General features: G+C 48.7%; 1 protein-coding gene across 2 annotated transcripts in view; it reads right to left on the bottom strand.

Moving 5' to 3' along the window:
- Window positions 1-352: 352 nt before the first annotated feature.
- OTOP1 (otopetrin 1) overlaps window positions 353-19,023 on the bottom strand; it is a 35,947-nt gene continuing 17,276 nt past the window's right edge. The window contains exons 4-6 of one of the 2 annotated variants that reach the window (XM_021101010.2): window positions 11,767-11,897; window positions 7,042-7,970; window positions 353-1,897 (exon numbers count right to left, since the gene is read on the bottom strand). In XM_021101010.2, coding sequence (XP_020956669.1) covers window positions 1,727-1,897; window positions 7,042-7,970; window positions 11,767-11,897 — 1,231 coding nt within the window. In that variant the 3' untranslated portion in view covers window positions 353-1,726. Of the gene's footprint in view, window positions 1,898-7,041; window positions 7,971-10,939; window positions 11,898-19,023 lie in introns of both variants that reach the window. The other variant, XM_084973829.1, reaches the window with a different exon arrangement.

Here is a 19,023-nt window from a genome sequence, read left to right as displayed (position 1 = left end):
AAACAATCCCATCTGTGTCTGTGTGTGTGTACTAATAGGTAGCCAGGTACCAAAATTAACAGCAATTATCTCTAAACGGCAATGTCAACAACGCCCCCTAGCGGTAACAACCATAAATGTCTCCAGACATTGCCAAAATTCCCCTGGAAAATAACACCCTCTATACCCTAGATGGAAGGTATCACAGATAATATCGTGCTTTGTTTTTAGTCTATCTGCCCATTTCTTAGCTTTTTTCCTAAAGTGAATATAAAGTATTTTAGTCATGTACAAATTTTGGTGTTTCTTAATGTCCCCTTGTGTGCGCTGTCCAAAAAAAACACTCCGAAGAAAAGATGCTCTCACATTGGTATTTACAGTAAGTAAACTAATTTTATTCTGATCTTAAAGTAATTAAGGAAAAGCACATACAAAGGCACCCCAAATGTCAATATTCCTTCATAGGCTTTAAATTATTTAGAACCTTTGGATAGGTATCCTGATTTTAAGTCCATATCTTCAAGAATCAGTTCTAAATAGCAAAACACAGTTGACATGGATGGTTGGTTTTTCCAGAAGCTCTTATAAAAAACAAAAAAGTTATAAGCACTCTAAAACCAACAGTAGAAAACTAATTACGGTACCTGATAGATGACATATAGAATTAAAATAATATTTACAAAGAGTTTATAGCGGTGTGGGGGAAGGTTTATGCCATGTTGTTGAGGGGAAAATGCATACAAAATTGAATATGTCACATCATCACCAGCAAGGATAACAATAACAACAATAAAAAGAATTCTATGTATCCACACGGCTAAAAGAAAAACATCTAGATGCAAAAAAAAATAAAAAATAACTGTCAAGATCCTTATCTTCAATTTTATATCTATATGAGAACCAATGGTCGCTAAACTTATTATGACAATCATTTCATAGTCACGGAAGTCAAATCATTACGCTGTACACCTTAAATTGATACAGTGCCGTCTGTCGTTTAAATCTCAATAAACTTGGGGAAAAAAGATTGTCAAGTGAACAGGAGTCACATCCTAAGTGATTTTTTTTTCCTCTACTCTTCTGAAATGTCCCCATTTTCTAAAATAAGCACTATGTATTTATAGTGAGAGAAATGCATAAAATATTTTTTTAAAAATTTTTAGATGGTCACAAATGAAAACATGCCAAAATTTCAGGTGAGAAATATGTCTGTATATTGACCTACACACATAATTCCCATCCAGACGATAAAATAACTTTGTTCCAAAAATGAAGCATATTCAGAAAGTATACACAACATGTGACCGTAGCTCCGTTCATCAGCTCTGGGAAGGAAGAGATTTAAGGATGATTATTCTTTGCAGGTGGTCAAGGGAAGATTGCGTGTAGTAACGTAGTAACAGAAAACGATGTTTATGAAAAACTGGCGGTATATTTTTGTTTTCCAACCTGGGACCCCATTGTTCTGAAACAGAGGAGCTCATTTAGCGGGAGATAAAATAATTGGGGTTGGATGAGCATTAACCAACCGAGGGCAGATCTCAGCTACCTCGGGGATTCTGATCTAACTTGTTTCCATTCATCCAGGGAGAGGGGCAATTCTAGCTTGTGGGAAAAACAATTACGGCGGACAAAAGGCGGCCCTTCTCGCATTTGTAAGGCAATGTTTGCCTGACCTTGCCATTCCCAGGTGGCTCCAAAGTATTCTCTTGTTATCTCCCTGCTCTGTCTTCCGTGTGGACACAGATTATATCTTACAATAGACCTCGAAGAGGGAGGCAGCTGCGTGCATCCGGTAGAAAATAGAAAAAGGCATGGCCAGGTTGACCACAATTATCCAGGGTTCAAAGCCAAAGACAATTTCCTCCAATCCGTTGTCGTACTCGGGGCGGCAGCCAAAGGCGGGAGGGATCCAGAGCTGCAAGGGAAGAGGGGACCGTCCTAGCAGCTGCCCCGGAGCCCCACACCAACCCCGGAGCCCGGGTACCAACCTGGCCTCAGAGAGACTGAGTCACACTGTCTCGGGGGTCAGCGGCCCCTGCCCAGCATCTCCCATCTCCCCGGAGCTGGTCAGTCCAAACCTACCTGGTTCTCTCCATCCCCCCTCCCCTCACCTTGCTGTGCTCCTCCCTCCATCTCCCCACCTAGACAGGACCTCCCCACAGGACCTCAACAATCCCTATAGAGCACATATCTGACCTCGTCACTCCCCTGCTGGTCACTCACCAGGGCTCCAGATGCCTTCAGGAGAAAGTTCCAGATTCCCTCAGGCACCCATGCACCATGCACCCCAGCCTCCCCGGGCTGTGCCCAGCCCCCAAGTATGCCTTCCCCTCCCCCTTCTTCAGGGCTTTGCTCTTGCCTCCTCCGCTATCAGGGACTCCCTGTCTTCCTTCTTATGCTAAGTCTTCCTACCTTCTTCCAAGTCCTGAGATACCTCCCATTCCAGGAAGCCCTCCTTGATCTGAGCAGTTGGGGCAGGAACGCCCTCTGTGTTCCTGCAGCCCCCCGTGTCTTCCTGCACTGGGGGGCCCATTTCCCACACCCATCTTTTCATCTTTACCTACCACCAGGGGTGCTTGGAGATTTTGACCACTTGGGTCTGAGCTGGTGAGTTTGGTGGTCTTTTTCTGGCTTGTCCTTGGCTTAGAGAGGCAGCCCAGACCCGGCCCACATCCCCTCAATCAGGAGAGGAAACACGTGCCTTGGAACCAGCCCCACTTACAGACCGTAATTTAACCTCTCCACGCCTCAGTTTTCTCATCTGTAAAATGGGAATCCTAACACCTGTCTCAGAGGGCTCAAAGGAGAATAAAATGGCAACTCAGTCTGCAAGTCGTAAAGCAACAACCTATGACTATTTTTTGTTGCCCGTGGATCCTACAAACTGGTTCCCCCTTCTCAGCCTCCCTGTTTCAGCTCCTTCTCCACCACCAACCCTTAAATTGTTGGGCTCCTGGGCCTGCTTCTCGCTCAGGCTGACACTTCTGCAACTTGCTCCACCCCCACACCGCAGCAGGCAACGTCTCAGGTGACCCCCAGTGGTCTCACCTCCAGGGACTCTCATGGAGCCCCCCACCAAGTTAGGTTGAACCGCGTGACCCACTTCTAACCAACAGACTATGGCAGTCACGGGACGTCCCTTCTGAGACGAGGCTGCAAAAGGGCTCTGGAGTCCATCTCGCTCTCCCTGTCTTACGAGAGAGGAAACCAGCTGCCACGTGAGCCACCCCAGAGAGAGGCCACGTGGCCAGGAACTGAGGAAGGCCTGCAGCCAGCAAGGAACTCAAACCCTCAGCTCAACCACCCACCAGGAACTGGATCCTGCCAAGAGCCACATAAGTGAGTTTAGAAACAGAGCCCTTCCCCGCCCCCCCAACAATCAAGCCTTGAAATGACTGTAGCCACAGCAGGCAGTCTGACTGCAGCCTGTGAGGGACCCTGAGCAGAGCCACCCAACTAAGCCACGCTGACCTAGAGAAGCTGTTAAATGATAAATGTCTGTTGTTTAAAGTTGCAGAGTTTGGAGTTCCCATCGTGGCGCAGTGCAAATGAATCCAACTAGGAACCATGAGGTTGCAGGTTTGATCCCTGGCCTTGCTCAATGGGTTAAGGATCCGGCATTGCTCTGGCTATGGCATAGGTAACAATGCCCGCCTCTGCGCATACTTCTGGCACAACATGGGATCAAGGGCAGGGTTTCGAGTGCTGCCCATGGAGTTGGCTCAGGTCATCCTAAGACATCAGCCCGCAGTGATGTCTGGCTCGCTCCCCAGGGGCTGTCAGGGGCCAAGCGCAGAGACAAAGGCTTCCTCCTCCTGGTCCAGAATCCTGGACCTGACCTCTGAGTCCCAACACCCTCAGCTGCCGCTCCATTCCAGAATGGCAAGCAGTGCTGTTGTTGCTCAAGCTGATCTAAAAAAAACAAGCCCAGGGAGTTCCCGTTGTGGCTCAGCAGGTTAAGACCCTGACTGGTATCCATGAGGACACAGGTTCGACCCCTGGCCTCGCTCAGTGGGTTAAGGATTCTGTGTTGCCGTGAGCTGCAGCGCAGGTCTCAGATGCCACTTAGATCTGGCGTTGCTATGGCTGTGGTGTAGGCCTCAGCTGCAGCTCAGATTTGACCCCTAACCTGGGAACGTCCTTATGCTGCAGGTACGGCCCTAAAAAGACAAAAAAACAAAGCAAGCCAAGGACTTCGCCTGGTGGTCAAGCAAAGAACCAGGACAGGTTTTTCTTTTTTTTTTTTTTTTTTTTTTTTCATCTTTTTGCCATTTCTTGGGCCGCTTCCGCGGCATATGGAGGTTCCCAGGCTAGGGGTCCAATCGGAGCTGTAGCCACCGGCCTATGCCAGAGCCACAGCAACGCGGGATCCGAGCCGAGTCTGCAACCTACACCACAGCTCACGGCAACGCCGGATCGTTAACCCACTGAGCAAGGGCAGGGACCGAACCCGCAACCTCATGGTTCCTAGTTGGATTCGTTAACCACTGCGCCACGATGGGAACTCTTTTTTTTTTTTTTTTTTTTTTTTTTTTCATCTTTTTGAAGGACAGGTTTTTCTGTACTTGCTGAAAAGAGAGACCTTCTTATGTCAGGGAGCATGAAAAAACATTTTGCTTTAGGGGACTTCTAGAACCAACTCTGACTTTATAAGCATCTGTGCTGCCACACCCCTCTCTGGAATATAAGCCTCACATAAAATGCAGCCCCGCTGTAGTTACTAACATCTGTCTCTGATCTTCCTGTTTAACCCCTTTGATCACTGCTGTGCCCACAGAGTCCCTGGCAGAGAGCAGGTGCTCCATAAATGTCTATACGATGAAAGAAGGGGGCCCACCTAGAGCCAGACTCTTCTGGGACCCGTTCTCCCTTCAGAGTGCCTTGTATCTTTCTGCTAACCTAGAGGGAGACCGAGGACCAGGTGACCCAGAGAAGAATCAGATTTGAGGAGTTCCTGTTGTGCCCCAGCCAGTTAGGAACCCAATGTTGCCTTCGTGAGGATGTTGGTTCAATTCCTGGCCTTGCTGAGTGGGTTAAAAGCCTGGTTGTTGCTGCAAGCTGCTGCATAGATTGCAGATGAGGCTGGGATCCAATGTTGCCGTGGCTCTGTGGCTGTCGTAGGCTACAGCTGCAGCTCCAGTTCCACCCCTGGCCAGGGAACTTCCACATGCCACATGTAAACACAAACAAAGAATCAGATTTGATGGGCAGACACATGGTCATTTCAGCTTCAGATAGACCCTCCCAATTTTGTGGCCTTGGGGTAATATCAAAAGTTGCAGCCCCTGGACGTGCACCAACTGAAATTAGGGAGAGGAAGCTTAAAAGCCACAGAGCTGCTAGGGAAACGGGGTAGACCTGCTGATACAGAGGCACGTAGTGGAGAGCTGGCTGTGGTGATGGGTGGGCTCTGTGGGCTGGGGCGTACCCACCAGTCCCCACCAGCCACAGTCATTGCAGAAGCCCGCACGGCGCCAAAGGCTGCTCCTCCTTTCTCTTTACCAGGCCCTGCCATCCTTCTGTGTAGCTCTAGAACAAATCCCAGCAGCATGCAATGCCTTACTATTCTTTTCTCTCCTCTCCAGCCCCACTGCCGCTGCTCTGGTTCAAGTTCCCATCATCCCCTATCTGGGCAGGTGCAGGTGCTTCTGTTCCGGTTTCCCAGTCCTCAATCCTACCTCTCTCCATCCTTCCTGCACCTGCTGCTAGGGAATTGCTCCAAAACACGAATCTAAGAGGGCCCTCTACTGCCCTCAGCATAAGGACCAGACTCAGCCAAGCTTGTGAAGCTCTGCTCAAGCCAGACCCATCTAACCAGACCCTCCCTCTAGCCTGTTCCCCACTTTCATGCTGGAATTCACACTAAGCTGCTGGTGCTCCCCTAACAGGTCTTCATGTCCTCTGCCTCTGTGTCTTTGCATGTCATGTGCCCTCCTCCCCAAGGCATTTCCTTGCCTTGACCACAGTTGGTAAACTTCCAACCATTCCTTTAGGCCGAGGCAGATAAAACTAAGTAACCGACTGTACATCAGCTTCTCCTTCACTGCCTTTCCTCATTGAGGTCAGAAAGCAAACCATCCACTTTCCCATCCTCCTTTGCAGTTAGGGGTGGTCACATCAATCAAAGATATTGCCTGGCACTAGTCCTTCCTTCTGTCTTCCTGTTTGAACCCAGATGTGATGTCTGGCGCTGCTGCAGCCATCTTATGAGGATGTGGCAATGAGCACCACACCAACTATGTTTGAGTGAAAGGTGAATAGCACCTGGATCCTTGATGATAGGGTTCAGCTGTCAGGCCAACCCTGAGCATCCAACCTGCAGAATTCTTGTCTTTAGGACAGAAGATACTGCTGATTCTATTAGTTGCAGTCCAAAGCATTCCTAAGAGACACTTTCTCACCTCAAGCATCCTCTACTCATTGAAGTCCCTCCCCCAGTCCATGCTCCCATTCCACCTGGCACCTACCCCCGCCCCAGCACTTGCCATACTCACTGTGTTAATCATTTTTCTTTGTCTCCCTTTACCACTAATACTCTGACTTTCTTGAGGAAAGAGATTGAGTCTTCTCACCTTTAACCCTCAGCTCTCACCCCAGCGCCCGGCACAGAGCAGATACTCAGATTTGTAGAATATAAGACTATGTTACAGCCTCATTTTTTTTTTTTACTTTTTTTTTTCTTTCTGTCTTTTCTAGGGCCACACCCGCGGCACATGGAGATTCCCAGGCTAGGGGTCTAATCGGTGTTGTATCCAACAGCCTATGCCAGAGCCACAGCAACGCAAGATCCGAGCGGAGTCTGTGACCTACACCACAGCTCACGGCAACGCCGGAACTTTAACCCACTGAGGAAGGCCAAGGATCGAACCCGCAACCTCATGGTTCCTAGTCGGATTCCTTACCCACTGAGCCACGACGGGAACTCCTCCAGCCTCATTTTTTTAACCTTACCCTGCAATTATTTAAATTACAAGCTACCTCCATTCCTTATTTGCAAATAGCAAGGAAAATAGATGAACTGGTTTTTTTAAAATGAAGAGATAAGCTGATGCAGATTACCGAAATATTGCAGAGGAAGAGGAAGGCTGCAATATTCCTTAATACTCTCCTCTGGGCGTTGCCCTGCAGGAAACGGGGGTAACAGGCTGGGCCCGAGGCCTCTTCCCAGCTCTTCTCTTCCTCTTTGCCCCTGACGTCTCTCAGACACATATTTCCGTTGGCTGCGTAGGGCATCTCGCTGTCCTGGGGAGCCCCGTTCTCAGCCACGGGGCCATTCTTGAGGCAGGAGAGGGGGAAGGATGTGGCATTAGCACCGCTGCAGACTGTCACCACCCGCAGGGTTCTGATGTCCTCAGAGAGCCGCTCGGGCTCTCGGTGAATGGACTCAATGATAAAGAGGTTCTGGATGTACTTCTCGGCAATCACCAGGATGGAGTAGGGCAGGTTGTACCAGGTGTACGGGGGGCGGGACTCGGCGCAGAGGGTGGCCAGGATGGAGCCCCACGAGATGAGCCAGGAGCCGGAGGCCGTGCCCACCAGCAGGTCAGCGTCCAGCTTGCGGGCTGGATTTTTGGACTCATCCAGGGATTGCTCATCGAGTCGGTAAATCCGGATCCCTACCAGCCCGGCTGCCCCCATGAGCATCAGCAAGATGATGGCGTACAGGTAGAACATGGTGAGTGCCGACTCGCTCTTGGTTTTGGAACGCCCGATCCGAATCAGATACACTGCCACCACCCCGATGGTGGTGGCCAGCGCCACCAGGCCCAGGACGGAGCCCAGCAGGACCCCGTGAGACCGGAGGCGCATCTTCTGGTGCTGATAACTGTCCACTTTGCGCCCAATGTTCTTCCATAGGACGTAGAGCATCGTGGAGGCCAGGATCTGATACTCAATGTTGAAAGGATACAGGTAATAGATGCCGTGCGAGATGGCCGAGCAGAGGGTCGGGGGGCTGCAGTTACACGGAGGCGTGTGGTCGTCCAGAACTAGGGCAGATCACAGGGGGCAGCGATTAGCACGTTCAGCAGCGAAGCGGAAATCCACACAGAAATGTTCTTGGAGTTCCCGTTGTGGCTCCGCAGAAACAAATCTGACTTGTATCCACGAAGACGCAGGTTCAATTCCTGGCCTTGCTCAGTGGGTTAAAGATCCGGCATTGCTGTGGCTGTGGCGTAGGCCAGCAGCTACAGCTCCGATTCGACCCCTAGCCTGGGAACCTCCATATGCCGCAGGTGCCACCCTAAAAAGACCAAAAAAAAAAAATATTCTCACACTTGGGTGTGCCATTGCATTAAAAGCTTTGTTTCATGGCTTTATTTCAGTCTAAATTGACAGCCATGAGTATCCCCTAAAGACTACTAATTACATCATTCTATCTTCACCATCCACCAGCACGTTGGCCAGCCATAGCAAATGGGATTGCAGAAACGTACTTATCAACATATAAAGATGTTCGGGAGATACCACTGAACAAAAGCAGCTTGCAAGGAGGGTAGCGTATGACTCATTCTTACAAACCGTAGCCACACAGATGATAAAGTTAGTACAGATAGAGAGGCAGACAGACAGACAGAGAAAAACATCTGGAAGGATATAAACTAAAATGTTAACAACGACTGCCTCTGGGTGGAAAAATGGCAGGTGATTTTTTTCTAAAGTGTCTTTTTTCCCAGCATTTTTGGGATATCATTGACTTACGACCTTGGGTAAATTTATGGCGCCCAATGGGTCATTTTCCTCTAGATTTTGTTTTGCTGGATTTTCTAATCTTTCTATATGAATATGTTTGATGTGTGATTTTTAAATTAAAAATAATAATAACCATGAGGGAAAATGCCCCTTGTCATCAGCAGACTTTCCTCCCGAGACGATCCAAAGCCAGCCAGTGTGGCATGAGATGGGCCCCACCTCTGGAAGGCACTTGGCAATGATATAAAGGACCACTTCATAACGAGGAGGGGGAACACTGTAAATAAATAATGGGAAATGCAACAGGAATGCTAGAGAGGATATAGATAAATCTCCAGCCCGTAAGTCCCATGTACTCGAAGGGACAGTCAAAAATGTAATCCAAGCATTAGGTTAAATTTGTGTGTGTGTGTGTGTGTGTTTTGAAAAAGAAAGAAATACCTCCATGTGCAACAGTTCAGAAAGTCTTAAGTGAATTTTGGTACATCCTTACAATGAAATTTTAATTAAAAATTAGAATTGTGTTTTAATTACACAAGAAAACAACCACGCTGCAATACAATGGAAAAAAGTAATAAAAAATTGTATACACAATTTTTTTTTCCTTTTTATTGCCACAGTTTAAGCATATGAAAGTTCCTGGGCCTGGGGTCAGATCAGAGCTGCAGCTGAGGCCTATGCCACAGCCACAATAACACTGGATCCGAGCCGCATCGGAGACCTATGCTGCAGCTTGCAGCAATGCCAGATTCTTAACCCACTGAGAGAGGCCAGGGATCAAACCCACAACCTCACAGAGACTACATTGGGTCCTTGACCTACTGAACCGCAATGGGAACTCCCATATCCAATATTTTTAAATGCATATCGCAACACAGAACTGAGTTGTGAAAGCAGTTTAGAGGGTAGCAACCAATATTTTTCCAACGAAATTGTGGTGAAATAAAATAAGACTGAACGAATGGATTCAAATACAACAGAAATTTGAGTGTGTCTCTGATACCATAAGATTATTGTTTCATGAGATATGTTTACACACATACAGATATGTATGCATTTGGGTTGCAATATAAAATCTATTTTTTATTTTAGGTTGTATAAAAAATAATTGCATATACACAGTATGACCTTAACTATAATTTTTTAAAAAGCACACGACCAAAAAATAACCAGATGTTAACAGCATTTAACTGCACTTTTAGGTAGTTTGGTGGGTTGGTTGGTTGGTTTTGGCTATGGCGGGCAGCAGCTGGATGTGGGATGTCAGTTCCCAGACCAGGGACTGACCCCGGCTGCATCAGTGAAAGCACTGAATCCTAACCAATAGACCACCAGGGAACTCTCTGGGGTTTTTTCTTTACACTTTGTCACTGCTTTAATTTATGATATGCACATACTGCTTATAAAACCAGACAAAAAAGCTTGGTGGTAACATTATACACTTCGGGAGACCACTGCAGTTTTCAATTCTTAAGGAGTTACCCCCCAGAAAAATCAGGAGAAAAGGTTTAGATGAACAGAATGTTAAAGCTGACAGAGGTTTTGGGGGGGTTTTTTTGTTTGGTTTTGGTTTTGGGGTGGGGGTTGTTTGTTTTGCTTTTTGTTTAGGGCTGCACCTATGGCATATGGAAGGTCCCAGGCTAGGGGTCGAATCAGAGCCACAGCTGCCAGTCTACACCACAGCCACAGCCATGCAGATCTAAGTCACGTCTGCAACCTACACCACAGCTCACGGCAACACCAGATCGTTAACCCACTGAGCGAGGCCAGGGACTGAACCCGCATCTAACCCACTGAGCGAGGCCAGGGACTGAACCCGCATCCTCATGGCTACGAGCTGGGTTCATTTCCACTGAGCCACAACCGGAATTTCCAGGGTTTTGTTTTGTTTTGTTTTTTAATAAATTAATCTACTCTCTTTCACAGCGGTCCCCAGAGCCAGACAGCTAGGATTCAAATCCTGGCTCAACTGTCTACTCACTGTGTGACTTTGGGTTAGTTACGTAACTTCTCTTTGGCTCAATGGCTTCACTGGTATAATGTGTTGAGATAAGAATTTAATGTGCCAGCCACTCAGATGCTTAACCAAACTTTGCTTTTGCTATTGCCATCATTGTTATTATGTCATTAATACCAGTGTGGAAATGAGACCCAAGAGAGCAGCCTTGCCTGGAGAGGGCTGCTGGTTGGGGGTGGTGTGCCTCTAGTTTTGTCGTCCCCACCCCACCAGTGAGGAAACGGGTTTCAAGTTCCCTCTGGGACTGACCTGGGGTTGCACGGAAGGATGGATGTGCAGCACATTAAAGCTGGAAGGACTCAGGGAAAATCCATGGTACGAGTCCCCTCATTTTATGAATGAGAAAAAAAAAAAAAAAAAAAAGCTCAGAGTGGTTAAGTGGTTTCCCAAGGTCACACAGCCAGTATCAGATGGGAATAGGACCCAAAGCGGAGACGTCAACAATTCCCCGTACATTGCCCCTTCCTCGCCCCCACATTCCTTTCAACCCCAATGTCCTAACATAGAAGCGACAGGCCATAAATGCTAAAGAATTTCGGAAGAAAATAAAGATTCCCAGTCTGCAGGCTCTCGCACAGGAACAAGGGGGAATAAAGACGGGCCAAAATTATAAACCAAGCAGGGTTCAATCAGAACTTCAAATGAGCTAAAACCAATGAACCGCAACATGCCATTAGACCTCTATGGATTTTTTAAAAGCTATACTTTTAGTAGAAAGAGCCGGTCATAGAGGCTTAATGAAACACACAAACAGGTACAACCATCCATCTTCCATGGCTGTAAACAAAGGCATTTGTTTCCATACCAAACTGGACCACGAGAAACGTAATCAGAACGATGACCCTTGGGTCTGACCTGTCCCGGAGGCATTGAAGAAACCTCTCATTGTGCGCGGCACACTCTGCTTAGGGAGGCAGGAGGAGAGGCTCAGGAGGTTTTGAAAGCCTTTCAACAACAGAGGACTGTCTGGCCGATGGGGAGCAGGGTGGAGCCTGCAGTTCTCCATCGGAACATCCTGGCCTCTGCAGGTGTCCGCGCTGCTCCGACCCGGCAGCCGGGCAGCCCTGGCCACTCACCGGTCGTGATGTTCCCGAAGCCCAGGGTGGTGAGCCGCTCCTTGTGCTCGTTGAGCTGATGCTTTGACTCATTCAGGACGCTGTTGGCCCACAGAAGCAGGTTGGTGAACACTGAATGGATCACCCCAAACCTGAAACACACAAGAACTCCCTTTTTTTTTCCTTTTTTTTTTTTTTTTTTTTTTTTTTTGTAATAGCTCACCTGCAGCATATGGAAGGTCACCTTTTTTTCTTTTTGCTTTTTTTTTAGGGCACCACCTGTGGCATATGGAGGTTCCCAGGCTAGGGGTCCAATCGGAGCTACAGCTGCCAGCCTACACCACAGCCTCAGCAGTGCAGGATCTGAGCCCTGTCTGTGACCTACGCCACAGCTCATGGCAACGTCAGATCCTTAACCCACTGAGCGAGGCCAGGGATCAAACTTGCATCCTCATGGATCCTAGTCGGGTTCGTTAATCCCTAAGCAAAGAAGGGAACTCCTGCAAGTGCACCTTGAACCCTCAGTTTTCACCCCAGCCCCCGGGACACAGCAGATACTCAGACTGGTAGAATGTAAGACTATGTTCCCGAGACATTTCTTCACCTTACACTTCAATTATTTTGATTACAAGCTGCCTCCACTCCTTACTTGACAAAGGTAAGGAAAATAGATGAATTGATTATTTTTTTCTTTTTCTGGTTGCATCCACGGCATACAGAAGTTCCCAGGCCAGGGGTCAAATCGGAGCTGCAGCTGCCGACCTACACCACAGCCACAGCCACCGCAGCACTGGATCCGGGTCCCATCTGCTACCCACCCCACAGCTTTCAGCAACACTGGATCCTTAACCCACTGAGAGAGGCCAGGGATCGAACCCACATCCTCACAGACACTATACTGGATTCTTAACCTGCTGAGTCACAATGGGAACTCCAGGACTCCCTTCTTGAGCAGCCCTGGGAAACTCCAAACTCCATGAGGTGAGACGGAGACATTACATGTGCACACACACACACACACACACACATGCCTCCCTCTTAGCCACAATTGTGGTTTCATCTGGCAGCTCAGGCTCTAGGTGGGTCCCCTGTCTGGCTCAAAGAAGCAGCTCCATAGGATTTTCCAAAACCACAGTCTTGGCATTCTGCCTTAATCTTGAACCTGCCAGTACTCAACTCATTGCCTACGGGACAAAAAAAAAAAAAAAAAAAAAAAAAAACTGGGTCTTGGAAGCAGGGATACGGGGATGAAAATTTACTCAAAGCAGGCAACCAACCCCACCATACCCCAAATTCTTTCTTTCAGAAGGGAAGAGAACAATGAAGGAAAGATGAAAGGGCTGCGTTGGAAATCTAGAGAGCTGGGTACGCCCTTACTGTTGGTTGGCCAAGCCAGTCATCCTTATCCACCCCTCTGTCTCACCACTTACTTTTTTTTTTTCTTTTTTGTCTTTTGTCCCTTTTTTTAGGGCCGCTCCCGCAGCATGTGGCGGTTCCCAGGCTAGGGGTCGAATCGGAGCTGTAGCGGCCAGCCTATGCTAGAGCCACAGCAACGCGGGATCCAAGCCGCGTCTGCAACCTACACCACAGCTCACGGCAACGCCGGATCCTCAACCCACTGAACAAGGCCAGGGATCGAACCTGCAACCTCATGGTTCCTACTCAGATTCATTTCTGCTGCACCACAGCGGGAACTCCTCACCACATGCTTCTAAAGGCACCGAAACAAACCAGAGACTCACACTCTGGCCTCCCTCGCAGTTAGGTCTGGCCATTCCAGCCAGGAGGGTGTGAGTCTCTTGGGCACCACTGAAATGCTTTTACTTTCCTGATGAGAGAGATCAGGATGAGAAAAGCCCACTTCTCCCCCTTTATTCTAGCCCGGAATGTAGGCATGAAGGCTGGAGTTGCGGCAGCTATTTTGTGACCATGAAGCAACTAGCATGGGATGAAACCCTCACCCACTGGGGATGGCATGGGATAAAACCGAGGATGGCAGAGTGGAAATACAGAAAGAACCTGTTCTGTGATGACATTGTTGAGGTGCTGGAGTCTCAGGTTCGGGAACTAGACTATTATCACGAATAGAGGACGGAGCCACATCTGGGGTCTGAAAGTTTATGAGCAGCAAGGCCATTCTAGTCTCACTCCAGAGTTCTGTCCCTGCCTCGGTGTCACACTGCCTCCTTGGGAAGAAGAAAAGGAATGAAGTGAAGGATGGACTCTGGACTCTGGGGAACCGAGGCGGGGACCTGGGAGCGTATGATGCCAATGGAGTCACTGTCTATTTCAAAACCTCCAAAGTTACCCCACGGCTGCCAGTTTAAGACATCAGTAGCTTCCAGGATACTTAACAGTGGGCCTTGCAAAGGTGCAGCAAATACAGGCCCTTTGAGAGAGGCACTCCTTGGAACACGTGTGTCACTGATCACTTTTCAGCTGGACAGCAGAGGCCCAGAGAGGAGTTCCCATGGGGGCTCAGGGGGTTAAAAACACGACCAGTATCCATGAGGATGTGGGTTCGATTCCTGACCTTGTTCAGTGGATTAAGGATCTGGCGTTGCCACAAGCTGTGGCCTAAGTCACAAATCGGCTGGGATCTGGTGTTGTGGCTATGGCGCAAGCCAACAGCTACAGCTCCAATTCGACCCCTGGGCACTTACATAATCTGAGGGGGGGTCGGTCTAAAAAGAAAAAAAAAATAAAGAGGCCCAGAGGATGCAATCTCCCTCCCTGTGTAACCAAGGATGCTGGTCCGTGATCTGCCTGCAGGAGAAATGGTGCAGTTGGGGTCTCCGCCCTGACCTCCCCTCCCCTCGGAGGCCCCCCCACCCCCGGGCAACCGCAAGCAAAGTCTTTCCTCATTTGAACTCTGGCTTCCTTTGGCAGCATCCCCCCGTCCAGGCACGGGTGGAAAAGACAAGGGCTGCCCGGGGGTGTCTGAGTCAGGTGTTTGCCCATCTGCCAGCCCCTCTGCTGGCCCGTTGCTATGGCCGTGGCCAGCCTTCCTCGGGGCATCTGGGAGGTATAGAGCCTTTGACAAATGCAGACAATGCTGTTTGCCGCCAGCGGACTGGCTTTTCTTTGTCTTATAAAGCACACAGCTCCCTTTCTTCTCCTCTTTCCTGGTCCTAATGGCATTGTTTCAGCCCAGGCCCACTGAACCCAAGTAGGTAATACCGATGCCGCCCACAGCTGCGGGCCCTCCTGCATGCACCCTCGGTGCGAGCCAGCAGCCTCCTGTTGGCGTGATCTGGAAATTACCCGACAGACTAAAGGCAGGCGTCATTTCCTCATGCCAGGCTGCCTTTCTCATGCTGGGATCCGATAACCCCAGACCACAAAGAAGAGAGGCTTCTGTGAACCATTTCTGACTTCAATGTGTGTTTCCAGCTCTGTTTTCAGAACTGCTATTTCTCTAAACTTCACTCTTGAGAAAAGAAAGGGACTCAAACCAGTAAGAAGGGTTCTAACATCAGGAGAAAAACTTGGTTAGTGAAATATTGGCTCGAAAGACCAGGAAAAAGGGTGGCAAATTCCAAAGCCTCCAGACCCTGGCAGGAAACAGCAATGAATAAGCAGGTCTGGGGGACATTAGGGAGTGGTGGGGACTGTGGCTAAGAGAGGGGCCAGCCCCCCACTGGAGGGAACAACCCCACCTGGGCTCTAGCTCTTTGCTGCCATGCACATTTTGGATGGTCAGATCCCCTAGTTTCTCTAAAGACATCTGACTCCAAAACCTAAAGATGGTAAATAACTCAAAAAATGGTTAACACTCTGCCCTATGGAAAAATAGGCTAAGTCAAGCTGTGGGCATACCTGGTTATTGCTTATAGCCTAACTCACCATAAACCACTCACTATCCAGTTTAGGAGAGAGAAAGAGGCCCAGAGACAGGGAGAGACTTGTCTCCCATTGCTCAACATTAAGGCCAAAGCAGGACTAGGTCCCAGCCCTTTGGAGTTCCCGCCGATGAAAAGTCCTGCTGGGAAATGCCTGGGTACATGGCCTAGAGAAGCACTGTCCGAAAAAAGATAATGCAAGATACTGGTGTTCATGATATGTAATTTTTAATTTCCTAGTAGCCACATGAAAAGAATAGCAGAAAGGGGAGTTCCCATCTTGGCTCAGCAAAAACGAATCTGACTAGCATCCACAAGGACGCAGGTTCGATCCCTGGCCTTGCTCAGTGGGTTAAGGATCTGGCGTTGCAGTGAGCTGTGGTGTAGGTTGCAGGCACGGCTCAGATCTGGTGTTGCTGTGGCTGTGGCGTAAGCCAGCAGCTATAGCTCCGATTTGACCTCTAGCCTGGGAACCTCCATATGCCGTGGGTGTGGCCCTAAAAAGACAAAAATAAAATAAAATAAAATAATAGTAAAAAGGTACAAGTGATGGAGTTCCCTGATGGCTCAGCTGGTTAAGGATTCCACACCGTCACTGCTGTGGCTCTCGTTACAGCTGTGGCACAGATTCGATCCCTGGCCCAGAAATTTCCACATGCTGTGGACGTAGCCCCCCAAAAAGGAACAGGTGAAAATAATGTTAATTATATCTTGTTAATCCTAATACATCTAATATACTATGACATCAATTTACAATCAATACTAAAACAATTCTCACTGAGCTAGTTTGCAGTGTTTTTCATTTTAGTTTCTGAAATCCACTGTTCAGTTTCCACTTATAGCGCATTTCAGTGAGAACCAGCCACAGCTGAAGGGTCCTATAGCCACGTGTGGCTGGCAGCTAATGGCTTGGACAGCAAAGATCTAGAAAGTAAACCAAAGACCTTTTCTGCTGGGAGGGACATGGGCCCAAATGTCCTGAGGTTGAGGTTACAGACTGACTCATCAAGAGAAAGATTTCACCCAGCAAACCCAGACGGCCCTGCGGCCACTGTGATGCCGTGGGAACAGCAGTGGATTTAAAATCAGCAGTCAGAAAAATAATAACACCAACAAAATAAAATCAGCACTCAGGTTCCACCCAGCTATGCACGGGCAGACCGCCTGGCCCTGGGCATTCACCTCACGTGTCAGTTTCCTCTTCGGCTACGTGGGATCACGAACGTACCTACTGTCCCTCACGGACAGGGCTCCTGTGAGAGGCTGTCATGAGTGGTGTGTGTAAAAGAAAGTGCTTTACGGACGGGAAACGCCGTCTGATTCAGCCAGGAGGTCCTGGGTACCACAGGCTGCCCGAGAGACCCTTGCGGAAACCATCCCACCGTCTATCCCAACCCTCCTACTTCTGGGAATTTAACTCAAGGAAATAATCAGAGCCACGCAAAACTGTTTCTCACCAAAGATGTTTATCACTGCACTATTTATTTATTTATTTATTTAGCTTTTTAGGATTGCACCTGCGGCATGTGGAGGTTCCCAGGCTAGGGGTCTAATTCGAGCTACAGCTGCCAGCCTACGTCAGAGCCACAGCAATGCCAGATCTGAGCCACCTCTGTGACCTACACCACAGCCCACGGCAACGCCGGATCCTTAACCCACCGACCCAGGGATCGAACCTGCAACCTCGTGGTTCCTAGTCGGATTCCTTTCTGCTACCCCAGGAGGGGCCCTCCATCACGGCACTATTTATAATAACAGCAAAAATTTCAAACAAATTAGAGGTTCAACAAGAGGTGTTCTGAACGGGCTTGTGTCCCCTCAAAATTTACAGGTTGAGGAGTTCCCATCGTGGCTCAGTGGTTAACAAATCCGACTAGGAACCATGACGTTGCCGGTTCGATCCCAGGCCTTGCTCAGTGTGTTAAGGATCCAGCGTTGCCGTGAGCTGTGGTGTAGGTTGCAGACGCGGCTCGGATCCCGCGTTGCTGTGGCTCTGGCATAGGCTGGCAGCTACAGCTCTGATTAGACCCCCAGCCTGGGAACCTCCTTATGCCACGGGAGTGGCCCAAGAAATGGTAAATAGACCAAAAAAAAAAAAAAATTATAGGTTGAAACCCTAACCCCCAATGTGACTGCACTTGGAGACAGAGTATAAGGAGGTAATGAGGTCAAATGAGGTCATAAGGGTGGGGCCCTGACCCGATGGACTGGTACCCTTGTAAAAAGGGGACGAGACACAGAGGTCTCTCTCTCTCTCTCTCTCTCTCTCTCTCTCTCTCTCTCCCTTTCACTCTGTCTGCCCAGAGGAAAAGCCGTGTGAGGACATGGCAAGAAGGCAGTGCCTGTAACTCAGGGAGAGAACCTCCAGAAACCAACCTCCTGGCACCTTGATCTTGAACTTGGAGCCTCTAGAACTGTGAGAAGTTAAGGTTCTGCTGTTGAAGGCCCCCAGTGTGTGGTATTCTATTATGATGGCCCGAGCTGACTAACACAACAGGCTGCTGATTCGACAAACCATAGCAATGGCATACTATGCAATCAGCAAAGACCACGGAGTGGAAAAAGACCGACGGGGGAAACGTTAACCGCAAAATGAAGAGAAAAGGCAGAGTGAGAATTCCCGCTGTGGCGCACCAGGATCAGTGGCATCTCTGGAGCAATGGGATGCAGGTTCCATTCCCAGTCCAGCTCAGAGGATTAAGGATCCAGCCTTGCTGCAGCTGCCGCCTAGGTCACAGCTGCGGTTAGATCGGATCCCTTGCCCAGGAACTCCATATGCCATGGAACAGCAAGAAAAGAAAAAGGCACAGCACAAAAAGCAGGACCATGGAAAGCAGGAAAAAAAAAAAAAAATATATATATATATATATATTCATGGAAAAAAGACTGGAACAAAATGTTAAGAGCAGGTACCTCCGGGGAGCAGCTGTTTTAGTCAGCTCTGGCCGCTATAACAAAAGATGAGATATTTATTTCTCACTGTTCTAGAGAATTGACATCCACGTTCAAGGTGCCAGCAGAGTTAATTTCCAGGGGTGCCTCTCTTTCTGGCTCGCAGATGGCTGCCTGTCACCAAGCCTGCACGTGGCCTTTCCGCTGGGTGAGCTCAGCCAGAGAAAGATGGCGTCTCTTCCTCTTCTTTAAGGATGCTAATCCCAGTTTGGGGGCTGCACCCTCATGACCTCATGACCCAATTACTGCTCAAAGGCACCACCTCATACCATCAGGTCAGGGCTTCGACATATGCATTTGAGGGAAACATAAACATTCTGTCCCTAACAGCGGCATTGTGGTGATGTTTACATTCCACCGTATCCTTACAAGTTTTATTAGGAAAAAAAACACTTTTTTTTTTTTGTCTTTTTAGGGCCGAACCTTCGGCATATGGAAATTCCCAGGCTAGGGGTCAAATCGGAGTTGCAGCTGCCAGCCTACA

The sequence above is a fragment of the Sus scrofa genome, chromosome 8, assembly GCF_054392235.1.
Source record: "Sus scrofa isolate SSC_HxYL_T2T_F1_AM1 chromosome 8, Sscrofa_HxYL_maternal_Yorkshire_Landrace_v2.0, whole genome shotgun sequence".
NCBI classification, from domain to species: Eukaryota; Metazoa; Chordata; class Mammalia; order Artiodactyla; family Suidae; genus Sus; species Sus scrofa.
The sequence above is the reverse complement of the archived record's forward strand: the minus strand, read 5'-3'. Positions and strand labels throughout refer to the sequence as shown.